Source organism: Oenanthe melanoleuca, chromosome 3, assembly GCF_029582105.1.
Source record: "Oenanthe melanoleuca isolate GR-GAL-2019-014 chromosome 3, OMel1.0, whole genome shotgun sequence".
Taxonomy (NCBI): domain Eukaryota; kingdom Metazoa; phylum Chordata; class Aves; order Passeriformes; family Muscicapidae; genus Oenanthe; species Oenanthe melanoleuca.
Window position 1 is genome coordinate 66,413,991 of NC_079336.1, and position 22,553 is coordinate 66,436,543.

Genomic DNA, 22,553 nt, shown 5'->3' on the forward strand with positions numbered 1-22,553 from the left:
GTGAACAGCCAGGCTCCAAAAATACCCAGTGCAGTCAATTCTCTGAATTCCAGCTTGTAACAGCCTGGAAACACCACTATTCACCAGGCCTTAACCTGCAGCCATGAGTGAGCCAAGAGACTGCAACTACTCAGGAATTGAAGCCAGATCCATAGCAGGCAGTGGTGAAAGCTGTGGCAATACCAGCAAGCAGGAAATGCTTTTAAGAGGAAATGTTTGCTAGGCACTTCTCTGTTCTCCTTTGATACTAGCAAGTCAGTGGTGCTGTCATGGAAACCCAGCAGAGAGAGCAAAGAGAAGCTGCTGACAGGCACATACCATACCCCAGCTCAGTGGCACTCACAGATTTCAGACAGCAGAAGCAAAGAGCAGAACAGGGTTGGTATTTCCCTACATAGCTGTCATTCTTTAACAGTTAATAGTTAAACGTGTAGAGATTTAACAAACTTCCCTCCCACCAAATACAAAAAGGCAGATAAAAGTGTCCTGGTTTTGCTCTCAGTCAAATACACTTAGTGGATCAGTGAAGGAAGAGGTCAGCAGTGAAAGTAAATCCAGAGGAGCAGTTTTCAGTCACAAACCCTTGCAGAAAAGAAGGGGAGCCCCAAGCTGGTAGTGTGTCCCACCACATGATGCATCTGGCCAGCACAGAACTGGCCCAAATGAACACCTAAGGGTAGGGCTGTGCCCCTCCTTGGTGCTGGCAGAGCCCTGGCACAGAGCTCCATGATGGTCCCCATACCAGGTCACGGAGATGAATGTGTTTTCACATGTGGTTGGAAGATACATGCCAGCAAATGGGAGATGCAAATAAAAGGCTGCCAGCACTGATGCCTACCTACATGCATCACAGAGCATGCAGTATCTCCAACGCTATTTCTGTCATATCACTGCAGAGAATGGATTTTTCTTCTCTAGATAGTTTTTTGGCATAACAGTAGCAGATAAAACCAGGTTATTTTATTCACTGACAGTTTCAGTCATCTGTATCCCTAAAGTATGTGCAGTCAAACTGTACTGGAAGTCCTCAGAGGAACTCTCATTTCAGGTCAGCAGAAAGGAGGAGCAAAGCACTCTTTAACTCTCATTTCCACAATCCAACTTTCATCAGCTGTGTTCTGTCCTTTCCTGTCTGCACTAATGTTAGTGATTCTTTGGGTTTTGTGAAATAGTTTGGAGCAAAGAAGATTTGGTTTCCTTCAGGAGGAGAAAACAGAACAAAACCAAACAAAAACAGAACCAAAGCCTCCTTTAGGTTAACACTGCTTTGTTACAGAGATTTATTCTCCTGTGATTTGCAGCACAAGAAAAACTTCTCTTACTAATAAAAATAATCCACTGCCAGTGCCCTTTGGTCAGCAAATGACAGGCTTGAAAGAAACAAAACTGAGCTGTGTTTTTAAATCTTCTATTCAGCCCTGAACTTTTAGTTGTGGTGCAGCATGGCCAGATTTGATTAAACAGGAAATGTACTAATTTCATCTGATTAAGTAAATGTAGAGAGTAATTCTGTGATAAGGTTTTCTAAATAGCAGCTGAAACTTAGATTTTTAAAGGATTTGTTGTGGTAATGACCCAGCGAAAGCAGTGTCCACTTGAAAAAGAGCTGTGAGAAACTCCAGCCAAAAGGTTATGCAAAATCTTCCTCAAAAATACACATCTGTGTGTTCACTGTTTTTAACCAAAAACTCTCTTGCTACTATTTAGTATTTAATTATGTACAGAACACAATGGCCAGCCAAGTGCAGGCTGTGAAGTTTAAGGCCTCCAGCTCTCAGAATTTGTGGCTTTGCTTTGCACTGCCCTTGAACCTCAGAAGGTACTTGAAAAGAAGTGAAAATGTACCTTACCTTGGACTCCAAGTAAATGTTGGCTAAAGACATCTTGGAGATCTTATACAGGCAGATGGAGAGGGAAACAGCGCACAGCACAAACAGCGTGTCATTAATTGCCACTCGGACAGAGACAATGATTTTTCTCTCTGAATTCTGTGTCCTCACCAATACTGCACATGTTAAATTCACCAAGAGGAAGAGGAGACTTATGAAAAGAGAAGCCAGGTAGAGGGGCAACCTGGGAGAGTGAGAAGAAAACAGTTTTAGCAACATTGTTCAGCAAGTGTCAATTATGAGATGGAAGTTGCACTCTGAGAAATGAAATCTGCCTGCGTTTGGCTGCCTACAGCTGCCTGAGCCAAAAATCAAAGTGCTCCAGATTGCTGGAGAGATTAACCTAGCTCATTTCAAACCTGTTTTTACAGTTACACAACAAGCTGTAAGTAAAGAAACTAATATCAAGCAGCAAAACATGGAAGATTGCAGCAGAAATACAACAGCACAGCTCTTGAAAACTACTTTAAAAAGTACATGTACCTTCTTAGACTGTCTACTTCATACAGAGCACAAACCCTCTGCCTACTTAGCCCCAGAAGAAACCTCTCCAAAGGCTGAGTTGCCTGGAATTGACTGGTTTTGACCCCAGTTTTACTATACCACCACTGCCATATAAAGCATCACTGACTGTTAATGTTTGATATCAGATATCGAATTAGGGAAGTGTCTAACAGCAGGAAAAATCCCCAAGTATACTGGTTCTCTAGCTTCCATTTCTGTCTCTTTTGCCAAACAATTTGCCCATGGTCAACCTCTTGAAAGAAACATCAAGAACTTTAACTATGCATATTGATTCTGGGCTGGCATCTTGCCATCTAGGCCAGGAAAAAGGTGTGTTTACACAACCACTGAAGCAGACCTGGAACCAACATGTGACAGACAGGAGCCCAGGAGTTGGACTGTTTTTATCCATCTGGTTCTTTTCCAACCTATCCAGCACTGATAACTACAATATAAGTATACCATGTAATCAAGGCATTATATGGTATGTAATTTTTTTTATTACTGCTTCTAATTCATCCTTATGCCTACACAAATCTGTGGGACTTTCCATTAAAAAAAAAAAAAAAAAAAAAAAAAAAAAAAAAAAAAAAAAAAAGAGAACAAAAAAGCATGCTTCCATTTCAAGTATTTACTTAGTTCATTATCATTGCTGATCAAGGCAATTACTGATAAGATTCATAATCTGCAGTCACTGAACAAGAGGTTTTGGCCACAGTTTTTCATGCCTGTTGGGAATTTTGAATTTAGCTGATAACAAACTTACAGACTGTCCCTGGTTCTGATTGTTTACCAATACTGTATGCAGTGGGGAACTTTTCACACATTCATATTCTTTTGGTTAGTATCAATGCAGCTACAAAGCTGAAGCATAGCTGGCTTCTTTTCAGAGGGCAGGAAAGGAGATATACCTCTGACATATTTTAACTGTATTACAGGGAGAAGAGAAAGCCTGAAAGCTTGTGAATAAATGCCTTTCTTTCCATCTATATCTGGCAGTGAGCAAGGATGATGTTTTTTCCTTGCCAGGCACGGAAATTCCCTCTCAGCAGGAAGATTGTGCTCATTCTTAACTTTCCAGGGCAGGGCTCTGTTTTTAGGATAAGCAGCTGGAGGTAGTTCCTTTAAAACTCATAGTCTAATGCTGGAAGCTTTGCACTCCTGAAGCTCCTCTTTCACACAGTTTCCTCTGTAATGGTGGCACATTTACAGTTTTTATTAGTACCTCAGAAGTCTTTAAATAGTGGTCTCATGCCTTGCTTTCCTTCCCCTCCCAAAGTCCCATCTCTAGTCCCCTTGAGGGGGCTTGAGAGGAAAGGCACACTCTGACATCTGCCTTGCTTGTGGGATGGTAAGTACATGCCCTCCTTCTGCTCACCCTAGCCAGAAGGACCTTCTGCTGCAGTACAGCCTGCATGCTGGCATGCAGCAGCAAGCTGGCTTGCAACCAGCAAGGCTGAGAGGCTTCCAGGCCAGGCTCCTCCTTTGCAGACTTTAGCAAAAAAAAAAAAAAAAAAAAAGTACTGACACTCTAATGCCCACACACTGCCATATGTGCCAGGGTGAGCTGTTGAGGCCAGTGAGTTGTGCAGCTCTTCACATAATGATCTTCCAGCCCCCTTATTAACATGATGTGGCCAAGGAAACAGCTGCCTGATTTGCAATGCCATAGAAGCATTGTTGCTGAATTTATGGAAAAGCACTGATAGAGATGCAGGCTTTCTCTCTAGGGGAAGTTTTAGGGTCTCAGCAAATTAAAGCCAGAAAGTATCTTTACAATTCAACTATAAGGGCACCTACAAGGCATGAAGAAGCATATGGAGTTTTATAGAAAACAGAAAAGCAGGGCAGGAAAGGTGCTTCCAGACTGCACCAGTGAAAGCACAAGTGAATGTTCAAAGGCCTATTGTGCCCAATCCCCACTTTGGGACTAGTTTTTAAAGGAGCCGTGTGTAATCTGGTTTGGCTGAGGAAGACACACACCAGGCTGTTCTGTTCTTCCTGTGTCAGGCTGAATGCACCCATAAGTTTTTCTTTGAGCTGAAAATAAAACCTCAGATAAATGCAGTGAGATTTGCCTTGTTTAACAAGAAAATCTGTTTGAAACTACTGTGTTTTGTATGCAGTGTCTGAGGCTTGTGTGTAACAAGACATGCATACATAGCACAGCAAGCCTTACTCAAACCTGGTGACAGTAAGAAATCCCCAAGTCCAGGGAGACAGGCTGAAGGACTATTTAAATATTAAATTGGGCTGGCACAGGCTTCACCTTGAGCACTTTTACTAATATTGTGAAGGCTGTTCTGAATAAAGTTTGCTTAAGATTCTGGATCGCTGATAGGATTTTATCTATTTTTTTTTTTTGGTATCTGAAATTATTCTGATTTCTGAGATGTGTGTCAGTACACAGACAGCAGTCCTACTTCTTAGTTGACCCATCTGTTGCCATCCTCTGTTGCAAAAGTGGCAATACCAGGCAATAAGATCTGATACTTATTAAAGAAAATGGGGGGGAAAAAATCAAAAAGTGGACATTTAGTAATGAAGAAAAATCAGATTCAGTAAGTGCAGATTCCAGACCTGTCTGTAGGCCTTTCATCTTTCCATCATTCATCTCTCCCTCAAGATCTGAGCAACCTGATCTAATGAAAATGTCCCTGCCCGTAGGATATGTGTTGGACTAGATGATCTTTAAAGGTCCTTTCCAACACAAGACACTTCGTGAGTGTTCTATCACTAGCTTGTTACAATTAATTCATCTGTGGTTGTGCATATATTACATCACTTCAGTTGCCCTGTATAAGATAGGAAGCAAGGTTAGTTTTATTAATAGAGTTCTTTTAGACAGACTAACTGCACCCATGCTGATAAAAAAAATACAGCTGAAAACCCTTACCAACAGAGCTAAACAAGAAAGAAAAAGCTAGGCCAGATCCAGGAGTGATTTGTATTATAAATCCAGTAGGGAAGAGTCAGGGCAGACATGGAGCTGTCGTGAGGAGGCTGGTCTGTGCATGAGTAATTCTAACCACAGTACATTTATATCTAGGAACACAAATACTCCAAGAGCTACATGCAGGTTGCTAATGTGGTCACTTCATAGGCATTGACTAAATATCACAAGCTCCTCGTGCCTCAAGAAAGACATTTTCAAGCAGTGTTCAGGAATAAAGCCTTGCCACAAGCACCAGTAACATGAGGTTCAAAGCCTCTAGCTCTCACCTCTAAAACCATGCAGGAACCTGTCCACAGGCAGTTCTCCATCACCCTGACCTGCAGCCCAGGCTCTGAGCACAGTGATCCTCTTTGTTCCTCTTGCCCATGTGCCCCATCAGGGACAGGCACATCTGCTCTGGGGGCACCTGCCTGGTCTGGCAGCTGGATTTTCTGCCCACAGGAGCTAGAGTGCAAAAGGGGGATTCAAAGCTGCACTTCAGCCTGGAGTCCACATTCCTGAGTCAGCCATCACATCTTGCATTTCCCATGCCTTCACCAGCCCACCTCAAGCCTGGTCTCACTGTACTGCCCTTATACCAAACATAGTTCCCAAAGCACTTGGTACAGATGATTGCCCCACAAACTGTATGAAAACCCAGTAGGATAACAAATTTCTAGAGCAAGGACAGTGACAATATTTGCCCTGTTGATACAGTACTATGCTCTATCCATTCGCAATTAACAAGTCAGATTGCAGTTTAAAATTATTCTCTTTTCCTATCCTGAATTCATATTGTAAATTATTTCTTTAGAATGGAGACAACCTCTCTCACTCTCTCCTCCTGCTAAACAACATTGCCCATCTGAGGCTTTTAGGTGTTGCCACAACAAACATTAATTTATTGAGCTCTTCCTGAGCTTTCTGGACATTACTGCCCTTTGGAGTTCCTTCAAGTACATCCTGACAGCTTCTCCTCCACAACAAGATGCCAAATGAATCTCTCCACCTAAATGCAAAGCTACTATAACCGCACTCTGTGGAATCAGGGGAGGTTATCTATAAGCTCCCAAACACATCACGAAATTGAATCTATTCTCCCTAGCTCTTTCCCTTCACAACTTGTCCGTCATCTTCCCAAAACTTTTAAGACTTCTATTACTACTGACCTAAAAGGTTAAAACAGACCCACTCCCACTCATTCCTGTCAAAAAGCACAAACATCACACTGCTTTTTCAGCACTGGATCTGAATCTACCTAATAATAAAAATGTTAAGAACCAGTAAACAAATCCCCAGAGTGGGTGTTTTCCCCTTGCATTTGAAATATTTGTCTTTGAAATACGTGACTGTCAAAAAATGATCCTTGTGTTGGGAAAGGACTCCTAAAAGTCACAGGAAGAAGGTGTCTTCAGAACCATTATCATAAAACATTGGTATACAAATATGAATAGCTGAAATATGGGCGCCACAAATTAGAAAAGACGTTTCTCAAACAGCACAGCAGTTCTTTACCACATTGAATGTTTGCATATTTCTTACCTGTATTTCAGTAGCTCTGGGGAATATTTTGACTTAGCTTTGAAAATCACCTGCAAAACAAAAAAATATTGCATCAAACATAGGATACATGTCAGCAAAGGAAGACACTATGAGTCACAGCAATTGTGTCTCACAAGCCACAAGATATGTCATGACAGGTTTTGTTACATAACGGATTTGCATGGATTGTTCACCCATGGCAGCAAGCTCTAAGCAAAGTACTAGAACCACTCAGCAGGTGATCAGATGCACTTGTATACAAATTGTCTACACTATTATTTTCACTTACTCTGGCTTAGGAATAAGGTCCTTCATACCAGTATTAACAAAATGATCAATGCCAGCGTAATCATAGAGGGAAATTATTATAGGTTCTTACATGACCTGACATGTCTCTCACATAGACAGTTCACACCAGGCTCAATGTTCCCATAAAAAGCCCATCATAGTACCCTGGCCTGAAATTAGATATATACTTTTACATTCATGTTACATTGCCAAAAAGAGCCAAACTCATTATTTTACTCTGAGGTATTATTTGGCTTCTGCTGACTGTCTCTTCATTATACAACAATATGTGCTTTTACAGAGAGATAGCTCAGGCCCAGCAGTCAGCTTGCTGTACCAGAAAAGATAAAACACTGACAAGTTTTCTGTAATGTAGCTAGGTGCCATCAGTCATAGTTGTTTAACCATCATCAGAAATTATACAAAAAATATATTATGTGTCTTATTTATTAAAAAATTACTTGAAAGAATCACTGCTTTTTTATAAGCTAACATGGTTTCCAAACAAACTTAATTTACAAATGTTAATTTAAACAACAACAAAGCACACTGGTTACTAGTATTATAAAAACCGCACGGTATACAACTTATTCTGGGTTATTTCTCAATCATTTTCTCAAGTTATGCTATCTTATCCATTTACCTTGGTTTTGCATGCCCTTTAGTAATGTTTGCATAATATTTGCTATGATTACTACGCTTTCCCAAGGAAACGGGACTTAAATCATCACAATGTGACTGTAGACATGTCTGCCTGTCAATCTCTTTATCTGGCCTTCACTAATCTTAAAATACTTCAGAAAATGGATGGGAAAATGAAGTGTCAAAGTATCTTGAAGAATCAAAGACACAATCCTTTATCACCCTTCTGAAAATCAACTCAAAGGAAAAAAGAAACTCCATAAATGTATCTAATATATGTGCTCTGCGAGGAGAAGCCTACATAATAATTCTATGCATCAACCAATAGGAGAGATTCTGCATAGTAAAATATTGTAAAAAATTCTCCAGTTATGGGAACAACTGAGAGTCAATCATGAGACATAGATCTAGAGAAAATCAGGCTCAGCTTGTTCCAGAGCTCCTGGAACAACTTGTCATTTAAGTCCTATTCACCATAAACAGCTGCCTTGACATGGAAATTATTTTTGTGATGCATCAGCCTGCTTAGCACTAGCTGAAGCAGCAGAGAACACTGAGTTTTTCTGCAAACTGAGAATAAAATTGAAAACTTGGGGGAAAAAAGTCTCTAAAATATTCTGCAACCATTGATGATGTTTTCAAATAGATAACCTCTCTGATAGTATCCCTTATTGAAGAGTTTTGTGATTCATTCTGCAAATTCCTGGATCATGAAATCTCACAGGACTTCAGGAAGGTTTAGGTTGTTTTATTTACTTGCTTTTGAAAGGAAAGATACAAGGGGCTTGCACATGTTCTGTACTTTTGCTGTGCATTGAGAGTAGCTGTCACTTTCAGAAAGGAGATGAGGTTCAAAATACTTCCCAGATACTTTTTATATAAGATTTATTGCCTACCTTTCTTATTCTGGAAGGGAGGGAGGAAGCAGATCTTGATCTCAATGAAACTAAACAAGTAATCCTTGTCTCTAGGGCCATTCCACAGCCCTCACCTATGAGAGTAGCACTTATACAGACTGTACCATTAACTTTGACACCTTTCAGGAGCTGCACTGAAGAGTTCAGAGCCTCTGCAAAGAACTTCACAAGACAAGCAATTTCCAGGAGGAAACAAGTTGTTCTGGTTTCACAAAACCTAGCAAATATTAAGTTCCTAAACAGCATCTCCAGTGGTTCCCCAAGAATTATCTACTCGTCCCTCTTAAGTCACAAAGTCCTCTCCTATAAACCAACCCAAGACCACTGCCCAACAAAATCTCCATGGATAACTTAGGTAAAACCAAATGCAATGCTCCTGCTACAGATCCAACAGGATTTCAAGAATTCAAGATCACCAAAACAGCTGTTACTGTGATTCTGCATCTGTATTAAAAAAAAAAAAAAAAAAGGGTTGGGGTGGGGGGAAGAAAGAAAAAGATGCTCTATAGAATGAAAGCTACACTTTAAGGCATGGAGAATTCTCACCAATTCACTGCTAGGCAGGAGCACTGGCAGCCAGATTCTGCCACCTTTGCTTAAACACTGATGGGGCCTCAGTTCATGAGTAGCCATGCTGGAAGCAATGGGATTGTCACAGAATAAAGGGTTGTTCAGTGGGAGTAAGGATGTCAGAAGCTGATCTCAATATACCTTACATGCGTGGGTGCAGCTTTTTGCTTTTAGCATTTAGCTCAAGAGGCTGGTTGCTCAATGGCCCCTCCTCGCAGCAGTGTTGAGAAAGCTTCCAGTGAATATCTGAGTCATCTAAGTCTTCCAGCAAACCAGAGCAAACCAGACTACTCCTAAGAATAGACTAAACAGCAAACAGAGAGCAGGCTCTTTTAAAAGATCCTTCAGAGAGGTCCAAGATGAACACGGAAAACACAGTGCTAATTTTCTTATGTTTGCTAATTTTCTTATGTTTAAAAGGCTACTTTTTAGTCTTAAAAGTATTTCCCCTTCTGCTTGTTCTTTGAAGGAGAAATATCCTGTTTTGACTCTCTGTTTCTGCCAAAGGGTTGGAAACCTCAAATGAGATTCTCACACCCCCTCCTCCACTCCCCTGAGGTATATGTCTGGCATATAAAACTGCAGCAGTTCAAAAGGACTCCAAAAATCTCTTCAAACAACCAGAGAATATTCCCATTGCAGGAACTGATGTAAACAGCTGACCTTAGAGACATTTTACCAGGCCCCAGGAGCGGGGATGGCATGGGACCCATCAGCAGCTTGGCTGCAGAGAGCTCTGGAGAGCTGCTGGGCAGCAGAGCAGGCAGACAGAGCTAGGCTGTTGCAGCTGATGGGGGTTCCAGCTACTCAGGAGACATTTTGGCTCTATAAGGCCTACAGACATGGGCAACATGACTCACTACCATACTCAATCTTCCATGAATTGGTAAAAATAGTCCTAAAAGGACAGGGATGATTGTGGGGGCTGACAGCCACAGCAAACTTTAAAGAGCAGCTTTCCTATCAAATTATTTTCTAAGTCAAATTACCTCCTCCATCATATCAGATGCTGACAGCCAGCCAATCTGCAATAAGAATTTGTCTTCTGTAGATACAATACTAATGGCAACATTTTACACCAAACATATTTGCTGGTGCTTTACCATATGTAGTTAGACTCCTGTGTAGTTCTATATATACCTAAAGCTTGTTTTAAATTAATAATAAGCTTTATAATATATGATTTATTGATTTCTGCTTTAAAAAAAATTCTCCAGAATAAAAAGCCCTCTCTCTTCTCTCACTGGTGAGAACTTTTGAAATGTTATCCTCATTAATTAGAGAATGAGAAATTTTCTTAATTCTCCTCCCAGGCTAACATTTACTCTGGTTCCACTGAAATACATGAAAACTTTCTGAAAGCCTTGTGCTATTTTTACCCCACCCTGCCAGGCATGGCCAGCTCTCCTCTGAACTGCCTTGCTGTATACAACTTCTCTTCATTTGAAAGTCCCTGATTGTATCAGCACTGCCTGGGAGGCAGGGTAAGCTTCCCAATCCAGATGCCAAAGAAAAGGGAAGATGGTTGGGGAGGAGGAAGGAGAGGTAAAATCTGCCTACCAACCTTCTCCACCCATGCTGTCTCACAGTTCTTTAACTCGGCACTACTTTCCCTCGATCCTGGAGAAATTCCCAACCTGATGACAAAACCTAGAGCCCACCCGGCTGTTTTCTGTGCCTGGCCACAAGGGAGGCCTGGGATTTTCAGTGAAATTTATAGATCATGATCTTTGGTCCTGACCTTGTTCTTTGAGCCTGTAACCCTCCATCCTAGCCTCTCTCCTGCTTCATTTGTTTTCTGTTCCCCAGGGAAATGCAAAGGCTGAGCAAACAGGACAAAGTGAAGCAAGTCCTTCTCTGCCCACCCCTCACAAGCACTGAAAAAGGCAACTTATTTTTTTTTCCCAGAGCCTCTTTACTCTTTTACCCACAGCACTAACTGTAAAGGCTGAGGACTCATCTCAGTGTCCCCTTGTCAGGGACAGGGAAGATTTGAGAAAGCAGGGCATAAATAAAAGAGTACCTAAATCCTGAAATCCTCGCTTCATTATCCTGGGATCCCTCACTGTGGGATCCTCCACTTCTTTCCCTTTGAAGTGGAAAATATTATATAATGTTATAATATTATAAATAATGTCATTAAGCAGAAAATAAACCCTTGAAAGCTGCATGTGTGAGGCAAATATCTCTCTGGGATTTTTGGTCTGTGGATGTGGAATTGCAGTTTGTCTCCCTGTCTGGTGGATCAGGATCAGAGAGCTGCTCTGTCTTGGTACAGAGCAGTTACTTGCTGGTGTTGTGCTACTGTTTTACAAAAGTGCCACTGGATCTCATCTTCATTTGAGATTTATTTTAATGATTTCCAAGTACGCAGAGGGCCTACCCTCCTGAGAGGGTAGATCACACAATTCTTTTTCTTTAGAAGGGAATTAATACAGATACAGGATTAAAAAATTGTAATACACTTACTTATTTCATTAGAAATCATATTAATTTTCTCCAGTATAGGATCTCTGAGAGGAACTAATATTCTATAAGCCTTATCTGCAGCACTCTTTCTGCTTGCCCTAAGTAGGGCATTACAACTGTATCAAAGGACCCTGAACTTGGCTCTTAACCCAAAGATCCCATTTTGAGTCGAAACTATTTTGGTTCTAACTTCCCTTTTGTTCATAGTTCCCCTGCTTTAGCAACTTGCCCCAACACACTAGAGCTTCTTCTGCTGCAGCTGCTGATGCTCAAGTCTGGGAACAAAACTTTGCTGTGCTGATGTCATCAGGGCTTATTTGTCTTGCTACACATAAAACACAGCTGAAATTCCCTATGGCTTTGGGATACCGATTGAAAAAGAGAATAGTTGTGGTTAACTTTCCATCAAGTTCAAAGGTGCTTGTTATTCGAAAAACGCCCTCGGGCACTTGCCAAATGAGTTTTTTTTTTGGGCCAGGAGGATTTGCAATATTTTTTGAATCATTTTTTTTCTTCTTACATCCATTTAAAAGTCTTCCTAGCAGTGCCACATTTAGGAATGGTGGGTGCTGTACAGCAGATAGTAAAAACTTACAAATTCCAGAGACCCATGAGATCTCTTCCAGTGCTCTGTACCTATACTATACACAGATCACTTCTTTCCCTCTAGCTAAGCACCAGGGAAATAGCAGGGGTTTAATGCAAAGACCCTTTTTGCCCATCTTCTAGAGAATAAAAGGATAAAAGTTTTTTCTAAACAGGTCTGTGAAGCTTTAAGCCATTACTGAAAACAAAATTTTCTCTCTCCACCCCTTTCACACTAGTTCTTGCTTGCCTACTGTGGAAAGCTAGATGTACATTAAATACAAGATGCTGAATTTCAAGCCAAACCACCTTTTAATGGTTAGAAGTAAAGAATTAATAACAGTGAATTAAAAATATATGCACTTACTCTATCATATATTTGTAGAATGGCTGTGCTGGTATTATTGAAACTTTTGTTTCAGCTGGGGAGATATTTGAGATTAAATTTCACTGACAGCAACTAGCTCTAGAGCAAACAACAATACTACTCTTATGTCTACAGTGGCCCAAGATATTTAAAGATTATGACACACATCATAAACTCTGAAAGTCCCTTGCAAATACTGTTTCAAAAGCCTCACAGCAGCTCTTTAAGACAGGTAACTATTCCACTCTTTCTCAGAGGGGCTCAGAGGAAGATCATGAGGACCCAGGATGACAAAGCAGAAATTCTGTCTCAAAGGCAGGACCACCAGCCTTAGCACTTTTTGTGTTTCCAACCACTGACTTGTACTTCCTGAACGCTATCAGACAACAATGCTAAAAATAAGTGGAAAGGACATATGTGTGCATGCTGTGTGCTGTCTTTTCAGATCTTCCTTAGACAAAAGGAATGTTACCTGCAATACTAAAGCCTCCTGAGTGCTGACACTACTGCACAGACTGCTGTGCTCCCCCTGTGCTCGCTCCAGCCAGGCTTCTCTTGGCCAAAAGCCAGGATGCTGCATTCTGCCTCCACAGCAGCCCTACATGCATGTCTGAGGGAAGTCTGACCTAAGGCTGTGACTTAGTCCCAGCATAGTGATGGGGTGGACTGTGTGCTGATGGACATTTGGCCCTGGGAAGCTGCACAGTTATCAAATGACTCTCACACTAGCTATGGGATAAAGCATAGGTCACCACATGCCTGAACTGGATTTGAGTAGTATGCAGATGAAAGGTTCCTGTAATCCCTTAATATATCTCAAGTACCAGGGAGTGGAGCAGGGTGAGTGAGCAGGCGTCTCAGACACCGAATCCATGAAAGCAAACCTAAGTACAAAACTGAGTATGTGGTTTTAAGTATTTAACACCCCCTACAACTCAAGTGATTTTCTTACAGCTGTCATGCTTACCATTGCTGCTTTCCCAGCTCTGGGATAGCAGCCCTTGCATGCAGCCTGATGTCTCCAGTTAGGCTGTTCAGAACTGATAAGGCCTGTCATCACTACAGAGCACTGTTGAACACCATGGGGACTACAGAAGCACCAGCCCCAGGCACCCCCAGGAACCCGAGCTGGTTCCAACTGGAGCACACAGCAACACCCAAAGCATCCCGAGCACTGCCTGGTGTGCTCTAGGGCTGGCTGATGCTCTGACTGTTGGCTGACCAACTGCTCCTGCACTGGGAAAGTGGACTTTGATCAGGGCCACATGAGTGCAGGCTTGGCATCCTGCTCCAGGCACTACAGTGGGATTGAGGAGATAAAGAATCCAGTCTGCCCTCTTGCAAGTTTTCTGTGAGAGCTTAGGCAAGTCCAGCAGCCTTTCTTTTTCTCAGCATGCCAATATCCTGTCCTTCAGCCCAGTGCAAGATAGCCATGCTCACCATAAATATTTCCAAGCACTTCTAGCTGCAGCAACCTGGAGCCCTGAGCAGCTTAACTCATCTGGCTTCTTAGATGTCCATGGCACAGATACACTCTACAGACCTCTTCCTGAAATGGAGATACTATTTCCTTTACTCCACTATACAGCTAAATCACCTTCACATCAGAGAGTCCTTGAAATAGAGGGTGTATCTGTGCACAGCACTTAGCACTTATTGAACAGAGTCAAAGCTGTTTGCAATACAGATCTTTACAGGAATTTGGGCCCACAGTAGGACTCCATCAACAGTTTCAATTGTTAAACACACAATAGAAATCTCACTCAGAAACGTTAGCCAGCTTACAAAAAAACTGGGACTGAGGGTTTGTTCCTGGCAAAATCAGACATTACAATTCTGACTGCACACAGAGATCAAGTCTGATAAGCTAGGGGGTTTTTAAAGTTGAATAACAATAATAAGGCATAATAATAGAATGACATTTTGGGTGTCCAAATTCCAAGCTCTCCTATACATTTTTCCTCCAACCTTTGAATTATTTTTATAGACAGTAGACATGTTAATTGATATTCTCACAGTGATCACTTCAGCCTCCGGTTTCATTGTAACACTGATCACTTGCATATAGACCAGAAGTGAAAATACCCAAATAAACAACTGAAATTTGCTTTTTGCATTGCCAAGGTACATTCATAAATTACATTCTCATGATGCTCACATAATAAGGCTTTACCATTCAGCTAGATTTAATCAATTAATATCTGTTGCTTACCTGTGTGAAGTAAAGATTCATCAGGGTCAGGGTGAAAAACTGGAGGCAGACTGGGAAGCAATAGAGAAGCCAGAAGATGAAGGGGCTCAGAGAATTTGCTGTGACAAAGTCTTTGAAGTAAAATGAAAAGAGCACTGTCCTAAGAGAGGCCCAAAACAGGCAGAGAAACAGAAAGACAGTTTGGTAACTGAACCTCTTGTGCCTGTAGTGAAGGACCAGCCAGAGCTGGACGTAGATGAACACAAAAAGCAGTGAATAAAAAACAGTATATACAATGGTCAGGCCCAGCTTCACATACGGAGGGACAGCTGGCGTCAGGGTCGGCGGAAGGGTGTCATTTTTCAGTGGGTCCCACTCAGGGGCCTCCATTTGATATCGGGAATCGTCAGAATTATTTAAGTTTGGCTGCCGCTGTTGCCTCCTCCTCCTTCTCCTTTCATCTTCCTACAGCATAGGAATCAAGAAAATGAAAGAAAACAAGCTGCACTTCCTCTTTGGCAGCTCACTGTGGGCTGGTAGCACATGATCACAATTCAGAATGATTCATTAGGACTGCCTTTGTCAGCAATTGGCAGGGAACAGCTCAGAAAGCTGCTCTTTGCTGATGTCTCTGCAAAAATCTTTACCATCCTTAAGAAAAAAAGGAATCCACCAGTCCCTGAATGGTTTGCTGCTAATTTTTTTCCTAAGAAAAATTATCTGGATTTTAAATTAGTTAAGTAATGCTCTATTTTCTACAAGAAGCAGTACCTGACACTTTCCCAGTGGCAGCCACATCATATCTTTGTAGGATTTTTTTCTTGTTTCCTGTTTAACAAGTTCTTCATTTAGCTGAATTTTGTTAGAAATCATTTTAAGCACATTTAAGTACTCCTGAAATTCAAACTTCCGTATCATGCTGCAACAGCTCAGCCTAGCATTGCAGAAACCTTTGGATTTATAAAGAATTACACAATTTGCACAGCAAATCTAATGCTTTCAGTATCTTCTTTTTCTTATAAGATGCTTCATTAGAATGGGAGAAAAGGTACATCAGGACTTCCTGATATAAACCTAGCATATACAGGAAAAAACATAAAACCTCCTAAAGACCTAAATTTACCAAAGCACACATGCAGCTACAGGTTCTTTCCTTCTTGGTTGTTTTTGTGCCATGGCTCTGGAAAGAGCTGACCAGACACACCTTCTCATGAGCGTGCAGATGTGCTCTTTGGATGAAATCTATGAATTTATAGGTGCCATGGCAGGCTGATGGGTTTGACTCATGGGGTGAGAAGTAAGAACTGAAACTGAGTGGTTTAGACATTTGTAATGTGGTTGAAATGCTTCATATATCTCTGGGTCATGTACAGCACCATGGACCATACAACTACAAGATTCTAAAAGCTACTTTGGTTATGGCTGGAGCACTGCCATGTTTTCCTCTATGATTTATAGTAAGCTGATTGCACAAAGTGCTTACTACCTAGACCAATCCCCAGGGAAGACCTCCCCCCATGTCTGGTAAGCAGTGAAAAAAGATTCCTGTAGTGGAAGGGTCCATGTAATGAACTAACACAGCATACATGCAGAAAAATACACTATCAGCCAAAATAATTATTTCCATTATTAATGCCTTGCTCTAAGAGGAATTAAAAACTACTGTTTTGTTGAAAAAGACAATGATCATAATTGTGCTTATTAATATAAATATAATATATAAAAATTTGGGTATCTATTTAAAAATACCTCAAAGTGAGCCCCATTCTGCCCTAGAAATACCCACCCTGAAACCCTTAAAGCTCTGTTCCAAAATCCAAGATTAGGTACCAAAACTTAAGTAGATTGATTTTCAAGGTGCTGGGTAAACTCAGGTCCCATTGAATGCAAAAGGATTTGTGGGTTCTTAGTGCTTCTGTAAATCTGTTGATTGATTAAGATTTCTAGATATGAATCTTTAAGAATCTTACCAGGAGCAGTCAGCCTTGGAAATCTCAGCTTACAGAAGCAGGGTGATACACAGCACTGGATGACGGTCGATTCGACTATGTATAGAAATGTACAGAACACAGAGTGAATATGGGAGAGGTGAGAGTGGATAAGAAATGTCTAAGCACTAAAAATTATGTACATGTGCAGAGATATGTTAGAGCGTGCAGAAAAATAATTTTATGGCTTCAGCACAAATAAACTTGGACTTAGCTTTGAACTAGCACATGCTCCTAGATTCTGCATAATTCCTGAAACAAAAAAAAGAAAAAAAAAAAAAAAAGAAAAAAAAAAAAAAAAAAAGAGTAAAATTTACTTGATACCAGGATAGGACATGGAAAACGGAGCAGCTGCTGAAACAAGTTTTTCAGAGAAGCTGCCTGTACTCAGGCTTAATGTTCATTAGGAAAAAATGGGGGAGATAAAGGGCCTGAACAGTTTAGAAAATATGTACAACAAATAGGATACAATAAATTATATTTCAATACATACTACAGAAGGCTCCATCTCCCAGATCAGGAAAACATCTCCCCTATATTGATATATACTTCCTCCTAGCAGACAAGGAAAACATCTTCCTAGCCTTTCTCAGTTTCACTAGTAGGCCAGCCTTGTGTATCTGCCAGTCTTCACAACCCCAGTGCACACATACACTATCTAGAGGCCAGAGTACAGCAATAATAAATTCAGTGAGTTACACACTACCTCTCTTCTCTCAGAATAAACTTTCTGATTTTGCTTGTGTCTGTCATTAACCCACAGTGGCCAGAAGCACTCTCTTGCAATTTATCAGTGACCTATAACAACTCTTCACAGCTTGTGCTGTAAGACTTTAACTTGCTTCATGGGGTAAAGGCTTCCACTGCATTCCTTCAGCAAGAGCCACCAGGCTTTTAACACTGCCACATACCTGAAATATTCTATAAAATGTACAGAGGAGCAGGAATCCATTTGCACCCAACAATCCACTGGTTTAGTGCCCTTGTGGATGTGACTGCCAGCTCATGCTTTGTGGGAATGTGTTGTAAACAGCTAAAGAAGAAGCTGCTGCCTTGGTCAGGTGTTGCCAAGGGACAGCAAAAACAGTGGTCACACAGATTGTGCCCCAGACAAGTGTCCTTGACACAGGTGAGCAAAGGTTGGTTGTGAGACTCTGCATTGCAGCATAATGAAAATCTTCTTAATAGATCAAACTTCCCATGCAGCTCTTCAGTGCTTAGGAAGTTCAGCCACTTCTTGGTCTTCAGCAGTCCTGCTGCTGTCTGTGGATGTTGGGCAATTCCAAATTATCTGTTTGTGTTACTGTTTTCTTTCTAAGGGCCATTGGTCAAAGAAAGAAACTTCACTGAACCACCAGCATTCAAAAAGTTGCTTATGTAGGCTGTCCCGCTGCTATTTGATTTGAAATGAACAAAAGTAGGTAACACAAAGTGTCCAAATTCTGCAAGTTGAACTGCTGCCCCTGGTCGTGTGCAAAGAGGTCTGAGTTCTCATCTTTGATGCCACTTGCAGTTAATGAATTTGCTGGCAAGACTGTTAGCACTCTGCAACTATGGACTTTCATTAGTGCGTAATTCTAAAAATAATTTAGAAATGCTTTTGCAGAAAAATGCACTTCTGAGAAGGGAAGAAGATAAAGCAATTTAAGATTTTGTTAGAAACGGAACCATCTTCATATTTGATTTTATACTATGGTAGTCCAGAAAACTTGTCCTTAATTACATGGGCAGGTTTTTTAATTCTTTTGACGCTTCATGATTTCTTGGATTGTGTCTCTTATAACTACCAGGCTCTCACGGTTAAAACCTGAAGCACTAAATAAAGTACCATAGCTGGACCCTAAAGTCTGTCCTTCTTCAAAAGTTGCTTTCTCCCAAAGTTATCTGCAAAACTGTAAGGCCTTTCTATTCAGTTCCACCCCATCTGAGACATACCAGGAGAGGTTGTCAGATAGACAGGCCTCTTGCCAAACCAAACAAAAATAAGCTGGTATTCTGCATTTGCTCTGAATCCCATGAGGCCTATGATTATAAAACTCAACAACAACACTTTGAAGTAAATAATTCTTCCTATTTCTACTAAAAAACCAAGTGGGACAGAAATCTGATATTGAACAAGATCTGCCAAGTATCTGGTGGGAAGTGGGAGTATTAATACTCTGAACTAGGCAAAGGGTAGAGATACCATAGAATTCATGATTATTTAATTCTCCCAAGTTTGTCGCAATATTTACATCTCATCCATTTTCATTTTGTGTCTCACAAAAGTACAAGCTCAATTCCATGCAGTCTGCTCTTTTCAATTTAAATAATCTTTCAAATAAGCAAATTCCTCTGAGGCCTTTTGTAATGTGATGATTAGAATAGAGAAATTTAACTATGTGGCGTAAGAACACCTTCTACATCTAATACTTAGGTCAGTGCAATTTGGTGCGTTACATGACAATATGTCACATTTCATGATGAGACGTGGTGGCCAGGATGCTGAAAAAAATGGACATTTCCTTTGAATGGGTTCAGCAATCTGATCTAACTACAGGACAAGCACCTAAACTAGTGCCTGCTCAACCTGGCAGATTAATTAGCCAATAAATCCTGAACCCGTAATTTCTCATTTGTCTTTGGATTCTGAGAACCTTGTTTGAAGTTTTTTGAATGCTGCTGCATTGCAGAGTGTATGTACCTAGCTTTGCAAAATACTGCTGATGGGATACTTCTGTCCTTCATTCAGAACAGGCTCATCTCGAAGTCATGGTTTACGTCACCATCTTTGGGATCCAGCATCTCTCTACCATTCAACATTTAGCAACTCTGTTAAAAGCCAAACAGAGGGCTGGGAACCAGTTTTCTCAAGGGAAAAATGATCCTTTCATTGCTGGGCTTTCTCTGTGCCTGGGCATGTTACATTGCACTATTAATCCTGACACAGACCTCATACTCAAAACATGTCTAAATAAAACCCTCATAATAAATCAGGATTTATTACTCTAATCTCATTTAGGTCATACAGTGGCGTAAAACAGTACAAATGTAGGGCCTTAACCCATAATCCTTAAGGCAGCCAAAGCTTCCATTGGCTTTACATAAAGTAATGCTAACGCTTCGAGGGCAGGAGCTCACCACGCAAACTAATCAGAGTAATGCAAATACCATTAAAGCAATAAAAGTGTGGTTTCATAATTTCAGCACATACTTGACCAGAAGGAAATTTTCCAAAATACATAACGCAGTCAATAGAAGATTGAAAGTCTGAAAACAAAAGCATCTGAACATGTGTCCCTTTGTTTCATTTTTGAACTTTGTCTCCATTAGGCTAGTTGAATGTTGATTTCAGGCTCTCCTGCAGACTTTTCCATTGTGCAATATGCAATAGGGGCAGTCCAAAGCTTGGAGTTGTCATTTTGATTCCAGACTGGTAAGAAAGTCCTAGACACCCTGAAATTTCTGTCTATGTTGTGTGTTCCTTGGAAATTAAAGCAAGACTTACCAAACTGAGATCTAAGATTAAAAAGAATCAAAAATGTTTTGTTGCTTTTCACTGTTTAAATCATTCTTTGTCGCCTTCTGTTTCGTGGATACCTCCATAACTCAGAAAAACACTTTGAATCCTTGGTAGCTCAAACAGAATTTATCCTCTCTTTTGCTAGCCTTCTCTGCTTTCTTTGACTTATGGTTTACCACCTTCTTTGCACCCATCCCCACTGGAAAAACCCGTCAAAAGGGAACTAAAGCAGTTGGGCATTTCCCTTCCATGGGGATTCCCTTAGACAGATCTGTCAGCTGTGTATGAGCTGACTGGAAAAAAAGAAGTGGATTAGATGTGATGTGATAACAGAGGAAGGTGGATTTGAGTGCTAAAGGTTACTTGGCCCAATGTTGGGGCATTTCATATTATCTGTCACACTTCCTAGCAGGGAACATGTCTTCTCTTCACAAAAATCTTGACAGGTAAATAACAAAAGTACATTTGAAAATGGATTATTTTAGCTACATCCAGGAAAGTGACTTAATTAATTTTCTTCCCTTGGCTTCTGATACTTAGACAATATGAAGCCTCTGGCTCACAGCTAACAAAACCCTCCATGTTAGAAATCATCTGATTCAGCTCTGATTATCTGTTCATTCAAGCAGCTGAGAATTCAGCTGTAGAAACAGAAGTCCAGAATCTTGCTTAAGCCTTCTCAGGTTAATGTCTCAAGAGGGTTTTTCACTCCAGTGTCCTAAATCCATGCCAGTTAGCACCGACATGCAGGCTGGTTGAGCGGAAGATGAGGGTTGTGTTGGGAAGTGTGCTCACAGACAGGCCTGAGCACCTTGGTGCTCCTTCGGTTTCTGAAACTGTGGCCATGGCTGTGCTCTGAATGTGGCCACTGCAGAAACTCTTGAGCTGCAGGGCTGTCCTTTGATAAAGACAGTTTTGTTGGGGAGGGACTCTAGTCTAGCCTTCCTGGCATATAAAATCAGGGTGAAGAGGCACAGGCAGCTGGAAGCAAAGGACCTTGTCCTCCACTGCAAGGTGATGTAACCAAGCAGAAGAACAGAATTCCTGAGAGTGTCAAATTCACAGCTCAGAGATGCACTCCTACAAGATGAGCTTTTTCTAGTAGTAACCTGTACTTAAGCACATCAGGAAAGACCTGAGATACATTCGTATTTCCTGGGCTAAAACCAACTAATAAACCTTTCTGGCAAATTCGCATTCAACTTTTGACGAGCCAGATTGAGCCAGCAGTGCCGTTCCTTGGATCACATGGATCTTTGGATGTCGTACCCCATGTTCACCCTGTGTGTTTGTGCTGGGACTTTCCCAAGCTGTCAGCCCACACCTGAGGGCAGAGCACTCCGGGAGCCGCTCCAGCTTCAGCAGAGGAACGGGACAGAGCAGGCACCTCATCTGCCACCTGCTGCCCTAAGATCGTGCTGCGTCCCCACCCGCTCCGACAGGCCTCTCTGTCAGCGGAAAGGAGCTGAGGACACTACGGAGGAAGTGTCCAAAGCCACTGTCCCTCTGTCCCTGTCTGCCAACAGGAAGGGACAGAGAGGGCTGGCTCGGAGCCCCGCACTCTGGGAGCCGCCCCGTGTGGCCCAGGGCTGTGGGGACACGGGCAGAGGTGGCGGCACCAGGGCAGGCCTGAGCACAGCAGCAAGGCAGGGAAGGCAGGGAAGACAGGGAAGGCAAGGCAGGCAGGGCAGGCGGGAACGGCGGGGAATTCAGGGAAGGTAGAGAAAGAAGAGAAAGCAGAGAAGGAGGGAGCGACGAGCGGGCCCTTCCATCCCTCCGGGCGGGGCGGGCGCAGCCGCCGCCACCAGCGCTGTCCCTCCGGCGCCACCGCGACCCCTCGTGGGGAAGGAGGAACGGGAATGGTTCCATCAGCTGCTTGTTGATGGGTTTGGATTCTAGCTTTGTTAGGGCGGAGGGGGGGTTTGGGTTGCGTTTTTGTTTGGTTTGTCTGGGACTTTTCTCTTTTTCCTTTTGCTTCTTTCCCCTCTGTTCCCCTGAGATGGACGCCGAGACTACAGCTGTTTGCTTTCCCTTCCCGCTCTCCTCAGCCCTCCCTGTGTGTGCTGAGGGCTTCTGCTTTTCCGCAATGCCGGCCTGTTTTCTACATAAAGCTCCCCTGGAAGAGACACAAAGGTTGTCACATAGGTTTATGTTCCCCAGCCAG

At 41.8% G+C, this 22,553-nt stretch overlaps 1 protein-coding gene across 3 annotated transcripts in view; it reads right to left on the reverse strand.

Annotated features, from left to right (window-relative positions):
• GPR137B (G protein-coupled receptor 137B) overlaps positions 1–22,225 on the reverse strand; it is a 31,012-nt gene extending 8,787 nt beyond the window's left edge. The window contains exons 1-5 of one of the 3 annotated variants that reach the window (XM_056487408.1): positions 21,714–22,225; positions 16,870–16,944; positions 14,921–15,364; positions 6,871–6,920; positions 1,851–2,073 (exon numbers count right to left, since the gene is read on the reverse strand). In XM_056487408.1, the coding sequence (XP_056343383.1) occupies positions 1,851–2,073; positions 6,871–6,920; positions 14,921–15,289 (642 nt within the window). In that variant the 5' untranslated portion in view covers positions 15,290–15,364; positions 16,870–16,944; positions 21,714–22,225. Of the gene's footprint in view, positions 1–1,850; positions 2,074–6,870; positions 6,921–14,920; positions 15,438–16,869; positions 16,945–21,658 lie in introns of those variants that run through there. The other 2 variants (XM_056487409.1, XM_056487407.1) reach the window with 2 other exon arrangements.
• Between the last annotated feature and the right edge of the window lie 328 nt (positions 22,226–22,553).